The sequence below is a fragment of the Pseudomyrmex gracilis genome, unplaced genomic scaffold, assembly GCF_002006095.1.
Source record: "Pseudomyrmex gracilis isolate BER0280 unplaced genomic scaffold, ASM200609v1 scaffold_64, whole genome shotgun sequence".
Lineage (NCBI taxonomy): Eukaryota > Metazoa > Arthropoda > Insecta > Hymenoptera > Formicidae > Pseudomyrmex > Pseudomyrmex gracilis.
Genome location: NW_018020648.1, coordinates 1,599 through 13,693, shown reverse-complemented (window position 1 = coordinate 13,693; position 12,095 = coordinate 1,599). Strand labels below are relative to the sequence as shown.

Genomic DNA, 12,095 nt, shown 5'->3' with positions numbered 1-12,095 from the left:
ACACACACACACACACACACACACACACACACACACACACACACACACACACACACACACACACACACACACACACACACACAGGATATTATTCGTTCAACAAACTGAAGTTAAATTCGAATATCAACAATGTTAAAAGGTCGAGCGGCATGTAACATTCGTTCATCAATTAAAAAATTCGTGATGACGAGCAAAAAAAAAACCAGAGACTAAAGTAGAAAAAAATAATGAAAAGTCAATATAAACACGTAGCGTGACAACACGCTACGGGCCAAAGAAAAAGCCATATTTATTACAGTGCCGGCTTAAGCAATTCAGAGTGATGTTGACACAGTGTAAATAGCAGCACCTTGGTTCGGTGCCGTTGGAAATATCATATCCTCTATCTTCTCTCGGTCTTTAGTATTATTCCGAGAAGAATCCGTTCGAAGCGCGTCCATAAATTGCTGAACTTTGTTTTTATTGATAAGAGCGACGATGCAACCACCCCAACTGCAAACAATTTTTTGAGAGAGAAATGCAGTTGAGTCGTTTTTTTTTTTTTAATTATTATTATTACAAATGAATCAAAGTAAAAGTTACTATCAATCAACGTAATAATAATACTAAACAAAATAACAAAATATATTAAAAATAGATTTTATCCTAAAAAAAATAAAGAAATATTTTCGTATTATTATGTGCAACAAAATTATTCTATCTCGCGAAGCATTTTGTTCTCGGCGAAACGAAGTATCCGCTTGAATGATAACTTGCTCTTATTTTCTGCGAGCTTCATTTTTTCCGTTAGTAAAAATTTTCTCGATACATATAACACTTACCCGGCTCCTGTGAGTCTCGCTCCGAATGCGCCACAACGCATGGCACGTTCAACAAGAGCGTTCACGCTGGGATGGCTGCACTCGTACAGTTTATGAAGACTCGCGTGGCTCTTCGACATAAGATCGCCCAGCTGTTGGAGCTTCTCATGTTCCATTATGCCGCTTTCCTCGCTTATGCGGCGAAACGCGAATACTCTGCCGGCCTCTGCACAGAGTGCGAAACCAACGGTGCGATTAATCGAGGCGGGTTTACTGGCCGTGATAATGAACATCGCGCTTTTTAATGTGATAACGATGTAACATAACAACTACCTATATTCGAGTGTTTAATTAGACACTAATCGATCCGACGTTAATTAACGCGCGTGCGCGCGGCTTTTGCCGTAAAGCTTGTTATATTAACAAGCGGGCAGTTGAATAAAAAAAAGAGAGAAATCTAGATATGAATGGAAAGTTAGTTATTTTTTTTGTCAATTTATTTCGTTAATTAATTAAAGTATTTTCTTGTAAGAAACATAAACTCGAACAGGTGTTTCAAGTCGGTTAGAAGGTCACTATTAGTGTATTTAATAACGTACACACATACGTAACATCCGATACAATAATTTATAGCTTTATAGAACGACACGTGCATTCAATTGATCGGTTTTACGTATAAAAAGTCAAGACACGCGACAACTACATTTTTAAAACGGGAATTTGATTTATGGGATTCTTCGCATTCGATTTTTCTACTGCGAAAGAGCGAAGAAGAATCAAATGAAAAGTAGTTCAATGTTTTAATTAGCACACTAAATAGATTTTAAAATTAGATTTGCTCTTAATCTTTTTTTTTTTTTTTTAACGGCGCTTACTTCGGACTCTTTAACGTTTTCGCGAAACGTGAAGTTTACACGGAAATGTGGAAACCTTTCTCTCTCGCGCGGAGGAAGAGGATACGCGCTCGCTTGGAAAACTGGGAAGGTAAGCTCTCTTGATTTATCGGATGTGAAATCGTGTTTTACGATTTACCGGCGCATGAAAATTGATGTTTTTACCTTGAAAAACATGGAGAGCTCGTTGCCGCAGCTTGAACGTTTGCGCGGCGCTAAAAGAACTGACGAGAGACGTCTTCTCCAGTCGATCGTAGTCCGTGCCGAGGCACTCGCAGATCTATATAAAAACAATTCTATCCGAATAATAATTTCCTGATACGTCGTCGCGATAACGAGAAATTCGCTCGACAATAGTACGTTTAACACAATTGAAACGAATTGATCGATACACAAAATGTAGCACATTGTTAATCGATTTTTTGTTGTGTTTGTAGTCTCTCTTTTACGACGCGCGATTTATGAGATTTGCTCTTTTGCGATACGCTTCTTTAATAAATCTTCGAAAAAGACTCGTGTTTTCATCAAGACATTACACAAAAAAGCTCGTTCTCTTGTTATTATAATAGTGCAACAAAGTACCTCATCAAAAGTATACGGCTCTTCGTGCAGGTCTGTCATTACTACAGTAACCATCTCGTCCAACTCAAAGGCGAGCCGCTCTTGGATGTCGATCAATCTTCGAACGCCTTCCCAATCCTTATTTCTTTTCTTGGCTATTATCTGCGCACAAAAAAAGAAAAGAAATACAATTTCGTTGTTCTCAGTCCGAGAATCTCCAACAAGTACGTAATATTATACGACTAAATAATTTTCTACGCACTCTTTCGAACATAATACACACAGTTTTCTTTCCCACTTTGTTTTCGGACGAAGTTTTTCGATGGGAAAGATAAAGCGAAGGAAATAGAATTAGGACAGTCCTTGGAGTTAGAAAGTGTCTTGAATACTTGAGATGTATCGATCAATGTGTTGCGGAACGAGCTTTAGAAAAAGCCGTAAAATTTAATCAAAAAAAAAAAAAAAAAAAAAAAATAACTAGTCTCGTTGATTCCTTGCAAATAATATCTTCGCATGTGTTTACACTTACGAATGTTTAAACACAACTTCGTTCGTTTGACGAACGAATATCAATCAGTTGCGTTTCACTTTGAATGTTTATCATTTGCGAAATGTTTCGAATTCGCGAAATATGTAATGGCTATGGATATATCCGCATTAAAGAAATAAAAAAAAAAAGAAAAACTTTATTCGTCGCATGCGGTGTTAATATTAATATTATATATATTATATGTATTAATAATACAAATATCGCGCGCGGCTACGTATCGTACCTGCGCAGCTAATCGACATTCTGCAACTCTGAGATTAAAGTCAGCAGTTGAGGCTTTGTTGTGATAAGCTTGACTGTGCGCTATTACGAATACTGCGTTCTCCGGCAACGTTACATCGGTGGCGCGTAAGGGATTAAATTCTATCAGCTTAGCCGAACCTTTACAGAGAGAACATAAAATATTTTACGAAAATATATGAGACCTGAAAAAAACTTGTTGATATATTAATTCGCACTTGATTCCGCAATCATAGTTATTGCGATAAATTTCACTTTGCGAGTGAATTAATTTAATATTCTCTGAAACGCGTTCAAAATTTATATTTCACTGAATTTGTATTTCTTCACTTGGATTTTTGCAAGACTAAGTTAAGTTATATAACTCGCAAAGCAGAGTAATATACGCGAGTTAATAGACGTAATTACCTGCTTTTCCGAGAAAAGCGATGGCCTGGTCCATCCCGCCGCCTTGAGTGCCGATGTGTCTCTCAGCTTGAGCACTAACAGTCGCCAATTGATGCTTCGACAACTGACACTGCTCGTAAGACACATGTGTGATTCAATTATGACATCTCGATGCAATAAAATAATGTTGAGTCACATTAATAACTCATTAACGAGAGAAGCAAAAACAATATTCCGGTATAAAATGAAAGAGAGAAATGGAAAAACTCTCGCTGCAAGTTTGACAGAACTAATATAAGTTTGACAGAAAATTGAGAGGAAGGCGAGAAAGATAATGACGCAAACGGAACAATACGAAGAAGCATTTCAAAGATGTCGTGTCTGATATCCATTCGAATAAACACGAAACCGTCAAAGGAAATAAGAGAGATACCTTCGCATTCGAAGAATATACTTTATATAGTGTACACCGTCGATAGAGAAGAAGATAAAGTTTTTTTGCGATGCACTTGGTAAAACAAAATACTTCTTGAGATATAATTTGGCATTAGCGATCAAAAATAAAAAGACGATATTTAATTTTGTGCGTCTCTTCAGAAAAAATATGCGTTCAAGAGAAAAACTGAGAACTGATTGAAAAAACTTGCGAGATTTGAAAAAAGTAATTAAATTACACAAAATGACAGTAAAATTCAATTTTACCGTCTAGACTTAGCGGTGTAGAACTATGTATAATTTTATCAAGCTGTCGCAAACGTTTATTGATTGTTTATATACATTATGTAAGTTTTGTATCACAGTTTTTTGTAATATCGTGCACAGCGGCAATGACTTTGCGGTAAAAAACAAGTAATTTAATCACTTTACCTGACTAGCGTGCACGATCGAAAGCAGCGCCGCCGAGACGAGCGCACTAGAACTGGAGAGACCAGAATTAGGAGGGATGTTACCCCATACTGCAGCCAAAATCCCCGTAGGAACGGACTCCCTCGGGATTATCTCCAACGCTCCTTTTACACCGCACAGAAAATATTTATACCAGACCGGTCCGCTTTCGTTGTCGCTAATACGAGATCTGAAACGGCGCTATACATTCATGTCTGCGAAATTCATAATTATCGGATTTATAATCAGAAAGAAAAAAAGAAACAAAAATATGTGTTGGTATTACTCATGCTTAACAAAATTTGCTTCTTCTTTTTTATTTCACATAATTGATATATAGAATGACCTTCGTAGTACAATAACCATTTTTCTTTTTATTTTCTCATCTAAAGAAGATAGATCGTAACAAAAAGAAGCTCGAATTTAATAGTTCGGACTAAACTTTATTGTTCGGCGTCTAATGGTGATTCATAAAAAAAGAGGAGAAGGGCCATTTTATTATTATTATTATTATTTTTTTTTTTTATTAGTTATATTGACACGTCGAGTGATAAAAATTTTAGCGCTTTTCACAAGACTGACGTGCGCACGTTTTCAAAAAGCTTTTTGATCGTCAACGTACCTTTTATAGATCGTTATTATATTTTACCTTGAAGTGTGGTAGAGTAGTTCGCGCTTAAAAACCACTCGCGGTAGTTGGCTTATTTTTAGAAATCAGAAAGATGACGAGAGATTTACACTTTAAATAAGAGATACTATGTATACAATATATGTGGTAATAACATAAAAATAAGAAAATCGATTATATGATACGTTCGCTAAGTCTGTCAACCGAGTTATATGAAAACTGATGTTGGTTGCGCGACATTGAATAATGAATGAGATTAAGAAAGTTTGCATTATCTCCTCGCGGATATTATACAGGGAGCAAAGAAAGCACGCAAGAGCGCTAATTTAATTCAAACAAAAGCGAGGTTGCGCGCGAGAGAACAAAATGCCACCTGCCTTACTTCGCATTACTTGCAACACTATCCGCTGATTGTCATTGTTTTGCTCGAGATCCGGTACATCACGAAGCAACATTTGTTTTTCACTTTCGTTTTTAATTCGGTTTAAATATATTGCACGGAAAGTGAAGCGCTGAAAGGATCTTTCTCCATCTCCCGCACGCGTATGTGTATACATGTTCCAGAGATAAACTGCACACATAATTCCGGTCTTAGCGTTATAATCCAAGATAGCTGCGACGAAGGATCACGAGGCTTAAATCGTTAAAGGACTGTAAGTGCTTGAAACCACAACTGCGAGCGATGCGTTGCGGAAGGTATAACATTATATGTCACGTGCGTGACATATCAATATCTATACACATGTATACTGATATACGATGATATACGATGATATACAATATAAGATGTTTCGCAATTACCGTATTTTTTTTCTCAAAAACCAGTAGATTTATGAGAACATTTTGTGACAAAAAACCTAATACCAAAATGTCGAGGCTATGACATTTTTCGAGTTATAATACATTCAAAAGTAACGAATCAGATCGTCTGAAATTCGCGCATTCAGATGTGGAACAATGCTAAAAACGCAAATAGTGCCTCTTTTTTTGTCAATAAAGATTGCCTGTGACATAATGAAATTGTTATTATCAATACAATAATTATTCAAAATGTCTATCATTTGTGTGCAAAGTCTTGCTCGTTGCACCAACTTCTCTCGATATTACGAATTTCAGTTTTTGTAGAGTTATACTTCCACTATTGCTTCTATGCGTTTGTTTAGTTCTTCTCAATTTTGCAGCGATAAATATAATTGTTTTTAATGTGCCCAAAGAAAAAATACTTCGTAAAAAGTCGAAAAAATCTTACGTATCGCGTAATAAGACTGTGCTCATTCTTTATTTTCATCAAGCTGTTATTATTTACATGTACGATTTTTAGTAAACCAAATTTTAAGTGACGCAAACTCTTATTTCATTATGGCACGCATTGACAAATAAGAGACGACACTGTTTACGTTTTTAGCATTGCACCGCAATGAGCGAATTTCAAACGATCTGATTCGTTATTTTTGAATACTTATAACTCAAAAAATATTATAGCCTTAACAATTTGGTATTAGATTTTTTATTTCAGATATGCAGAAATCTGCTGGTAAAAGGAAATATGGTAATTTCGGGACACCCTGTATATCTAGACAAGATACATTAAAATGAATGATCTCAGAAAAGCGAGTAGAAAATAAAACATCAGAAAGAGAGAAAACAGACTGTGTGTTGCACGTTGCTCAGATTGAAAAATCCATAAATTCTCGAATCTATTTAAACTAACTGACATCGTTCCTCTGTTAATAAACTTTAACTCTTATCGAGTTATGCGCTTACCTCACGTCTTCGAAGCTGCAACGGAAGTTCTCGTATTTCGGAGTTAGGTTGGTGAGGCAAATCTCGTTATCTTTCGACACTGCCACTGCGACAAGTATGTCCTGCTCGATGGCCATTGGACAGACGGCATATCCGCAATAATCGATGTGCTCGCCTATCAGATTCACTCTGTAACAGAAACAGGATTATCGGTAAACGCACCCGTTTAAGTTAATTTAGAGAGAAGTTATGTATCTATAAAACACGAAGAACGCTGCGATGTATTCGAAAGATAAAGATAAAAAGATCAAGCAAAATGAGCCTGTGATCATCAATTGTAATAACATACATATCGCATTACACGTTCTTTGAACAATTAATTTCATACATAATAAAAGGTTTTTTGTTGATGTAGTTTATATCGCGAGACAATTTACCTGCCTGGCACACGAGCGAAAAAGGAAGGCTCTACATTGTATTCGGAGATGAAAAAATCGGCCAAGATCTTCAGTCGTTGTGAGATATCAGTGTTAGGTGTCAAGATGGGAACGAGATCGTCCGCTTCGATAGCATGATCCCCTTGATAAGACATTTCTGACAATCAACTACACAGAGAGATATAGATCGTTTAAAACAAAATCGTTATACGCAAATTGAATTTGAGTTATTTGTGATGAGTCGCATTATATCGATAAATTCCATCATTATTTCCTCCACACGATTAGCCTAATGAAATTACGCCGTTACACGGCGATGCAATTGCACAATTTGTTATACGGTTGAATGCTTTCAATTGCTCAGCATTGGCGGCAACCTCGTCCGTAATTACCATGATTCAGATATAGCCGCAAGTATGTTGAGCATGAATATATCTATGTCCGGCACTTCTGTAATTTCAATAGAAGCTTCGTATATTACCGATATAGCTATATAATTATGCAATAAGAAACACGTACATAGAAAAACATAATATCTATTATAAGTATATAAATACATACAGCAGCGAAAATAAATGCATTTTATATGAGAAATGTATATTCAAATAAATTAATTAAATTTAATCTATAAGATATATATTAGACATAAATTTTTGATATTAATAAACATTCAATGTTTATAATAAACATTCAATGTTTAAGGCGCAACAATATGTATTTTACATAATATTTATTTTTATTTTTTATATATGCGTGTTTTTTTTAATTACATAATACTTATTCTTAATTTTATGTTTGATATATATCACACCTTTTAATTTACACAATAGACAATTCATACAGCCTCTCCTATAATTTTTATTTCTATAAAAAAAAGAAATATTTTCATGATAAAATAATTAACAACTCTTCGTACTCGTTTACTTAATTATTTTTGTAGAGCAAAAAAAGATGACTCAAATTAATAATAAATTCTCCGTAATTAAACTATTATCTTGTGAAACTGTGACGATTTTTTTTGTTAGTTTTTATCGCGATACTTTTGTGTCATACTTTATTTATGTATATAAATATATTATTTATTTACATATATGTGTGTATATATATAAATATATGTATGTATATGTGCTATTAGGATTACGATGTACGCGCGAGCACGCTCTTTAATTCTGCGTTTAATATTTGATATAATGGAAATGAACGTTTAATATATATACACAGCGATGCTGCTCTCATTACGTGAACCGCATAACAAATCTGCTTTATCTCTCATATTATTGACGTGTTAATGCGACATCACGGATTAAATAAGACTCGTAAAACTGTTTAACACGTAACAGCGTAATTGCGTTGTACCGAGAATCAAACTGCAACTCATTATTATTACTGCTATATTCTTTAAGAAGAGTATTCAGTTTCTTTGAAATACACCAAAGATGCTTACTTACTTGTGCGTTTTACAAGATACATTGCAAGCTGCTGTGTGCACGACACAATGGTAAGAAGAACGAAGGAAAATTGGTTACTGTATCCTCGACTGAATTCTATTCGGATATAAATGAGACGAGACTCATGTTACAAACAGCAATTTTATAATGAACGAAGCTGATATTGCTGTTGAAAACAACGTAACACGAACGAGAAAAAGATTTACGTGCGTGAAAATCTAAGAATAAAATTTTATTTTGAAGAACGCTGATAATTTTTTCCAAGAAAAATAAATTTTTACGTAAAACCAAGTTTGTTACACTTTTGACACGGAAAAAATATGAGATTATCTACCTACACGTATGATAAAAGAACAAAAGTTTGCTTGGAATGTAGGCTCTGAAATTTTGGAGTTAAAAATTTACATATGAAAAGATGTGAGAGAAATATTTGACGAATTAAAGGAAGGAGCCAATTCGAGTCGTAAATAGAATGTTCGTGTTCAAAAAATTTTTCATTCTACGTTTAACTACAGACGTTTCGATCTGTGTTAGAATTTTCTTCAGTGACTGGATAAAAAAATGACAGAAAAAACTCAGTTCTTGGACTATCAAAAATGTATATATTATATAGAAATATTCGATGTTTTTTTTCGAGAGAAACATTCAATGTTGAGAAGGAAAGATATAAACCTGTAACAAAGAAATCTTCCGCATCGTACCGCAAATAAGTCTTTTCCGCAATTTATTTATTTGTTTATTTTACAATTTAATAATTTAATGCTTGCTTTTTTTATCGAATGATAACAACATGTACGAAAATGATAATATTATCATTCCGATCGCACAAGTGAACATATTTCAGAGTACAAGCAGTCCAAGTGCTAACTTGACATTCTACATGTATAAAAATAATCATTTTTAGTGATTTAAAGAGTAACTACTGAATTGTTAAAAAAACGCTTTTGATCATAATAAATTGCACGATAAATTGCCAAAATATCACTTATATTCACAATTCATGTATTACTCGTATATTTCTCTTTTTTTGTTTGTTCGTTATTTTTAATATTTTAGTAATATACTATTTAGATTTTTGCTTATTTATTTACTGATTATTTACTCTTTCTTACTGTAAAATAAATGATTAAAACCAACACCAGTAAGATTTTCAGATTGTTAATTAAAAATCTAACGATTATTGCATATTAAACACTAGTTGGCTCTAGAAATAGTCATTATGTATATGAGATTACAATACATAATACCATGTTAATATACTTACTACACGTATCAGATACTTGTTTGTAAATTGCGAATCGATACCAGTTCAAGGAAGTTAGCGTTATTATCTCTATCTTATGAAACTCGTTAGCAGAACATCTGTTGCTAATTGCGTCATTTTGTATATCCCTTCCCCTCATTATATTATTTTTATGAATAGGAGAAAGTTATACGATCACAATATTATGCAAGCGACTATCCTTCGATGAATAGAGAGAGAAAGAGAGATTTTTTAAACCAATTTTCTGTTAAAAACAACATTAAAAAATAAAAACAAAAAAAAATAACGTTTTGTTTTATTTAGTTATACAGATAATTGTGTTTTACAAAAAACTATTTTTTTTCTTTTTATGCAAAAAATTTATTTTTCCAATTATAAAGTCTATTTAAAATTCACAAGCGTTTCTGTGAGGCTTTGCGACAGTAAACAAAGCTTATGTGAATTATGAGCAAAGTTTCAGGCGCTTTTTTATTAGGTATTATATTAACAAATGTTTGATGTTTCAATTTTCATTTCCTAATACTTTGCACGCGCGTTATCTCACGGCACACACACGATTTGATAGCACTTCGTCTATATGGTACAAGCGCACGCGCGCACGTTGTCGTGCACACGCACAAATGCTATATAGAATATAGACTCGTATTTTGCATGCCGGTTATACACCGCGTCAGCTGATCGTTCCGTCAAATACAAATGAAAAACACATGACGTGGCAGCGAAGTGTAAACAGATTCACGGATTTAAAAGACTTCGATAGAGCGAGAAAAACATACCTTGTTCTCAGGCTGCTCGCGATGCTCTACTGAATAATACGCCACGTTATCGTCGTTGATTAACCTTATCAACACGTGATGCGTGTTTTTTCCGGCATGTAACACAACGCGCGTGATCCACAACATATTAACTTATCGATCCCACGCATTTCACGAGCTACAAGACGCCGACGTACGAGTCGCTGTTGTGCAATGCGCCATGTTGTTTGCGTTTATGCGTGGCGGATCATTCGAACATATAGTTCTGATAAAGCATAAAAACTGCAGACTTTTGATCTTTATAAACAATGAAAACTTGAATTATATTAACTTACTTATTCCTTAGTTTATTAAAGTTATTTTATAAAACTCATTATTTAAAAATATTAAAAGTATTAGAAAAGTGGTTTGGTGCAGTGCAGTTGTGGCCATGTATTAGAAAAGTATTAGAAAAGAGAAGTCTGAGAGCAGTCATCCTTTCTTCACGACGCTTTAGACCGCTGGTTTTACCGCCATGTATCCACAAACAAAAAAGTGAATGTAACAACTACGGGAGACATACATTTTCAGACGTAGACGGTACCAGAGAGAAGCCTGAGAGCGACCAGGTCCATAAGAGAATGTGTAATCACTTTTCCGCCCCGTAAACTAGCGCATGTCCACAAGTGGTACACATTGGAACTACGAAGCCAGTCCACGAGCGACATGTCCACAGCGTGCGGTTCTATTCTGTGCTATGTGCACGAGTTTAAATGGTCACTTTCTTTAAGTGTGTGAGTATATTCGCGAGCGTGGATTTAATTTTTTTGAAATTTAAAATGACCGATCTCGTGATGAGAAGATACAAAAGGAAGACAGAAAAAGACAAAAAAAACATTGCAACTTTCCACACAACATAAATGTGATATACAAGAAAAGATGTGATAGTCAAAAAAATAACATTATTTTAGCAAGCAACATCAGAATTCGTGGAGTGTATCATCTCCTTTTACATCATCATTTGCTGCTTTTTGCTTTATAAATTTTATTTTATTTTCTCAAAAACTACATATATACGTATAAATACAAATTACACAAAAAGACATGTATATTACACAAAGGTGTTTTGCCGGNACACAAATATATANGTCTGAAAAGTTGCAATTCCAAAAAGGATATCTATTACTCTGCTTTATTACAATTCTTTATCAGTGNGTTTTCAATTTTCAAGTTTCATTTTACAATTTTTTATACATTATAATAGAATACAATAGTTTACATATATTACATATAACATACAATATAATAGTTTACATATATTACATATAATATACAATATAATACAATATTATACAATGTACATAGTATATATAATCCTACCTACCTATCTTAAACATCTGACATATCTTAAACGTTACTAGCCCCATTAATTAGGATTAAGGCTGCATAACAACCTTGATCCTAATTGTACATTTTTATTTCTTCTACCTACCTACTTCCGATCTAACATATTTCTTATCTATCC

The 12,095-nt window shown here is 34.1% G+C and overlaps 1 protein-coding gene across 5 annotated transcripts; it reads right to left on the bottom strand.

Annotated features, from left to right (window-relative positions):
- Positions 1–23: 23 nt before the first annotated feature.
- LOC109854402 (N-acetylgalactosamine kinase) lies at positions 24–10,729 on the bottom strand. Of its 5 annotated transcripts, XM_020427456.1 has the most exons (12): positions 8,212–8,359; positions 7,936–7,988; positions 7,517–7,574; positions 7,125–7,292; positions 6,709–6,876; positions 4,299–4,506; positions 3,453–3,561; positions 3,028–3,185; positions 2,276–2,416; positions 1,859–1,973; positions 822–1,026; positions 24–492 (listed from the first exon to the last, which is right to left on the bottom strand). In XM_020427456.1, the coding sequence occupies exons 4-12, from the start codon at positions 7,277–7,279 to the stop codon at positions 315–317; spliced, it is 1,437 nt and encodes a 478-aa protein (XP_020283045.1). In that variant the 5' UTR covers positions 7,280–7,292; positions 7,517–7,574; positions 7,936–7,988; positions 8,212–8,359; the 3' UTR covers positions 24–314. The 5 variants fall into 5 exon arrangements, with proteins under 5 accessions (XP_020283045.1, XP_020283044.1, XP_020283047.1 ...); XM_020427455.1 differs by lacking the exons at positions 7,517–7,574; positions 7,936–7,988; positions 8,212–8,359 and adding an exon at positions 10,613–10,729; XM_020427458.1 differs by lacking the exons at positions 7,517–7,574; positions 7,936–7,988; positions 8,212–8,359 and adding an exon at positions 9,837–10,018.
- Positions 10,730–12,095: the final 1,366 nt, after the last annotated feature.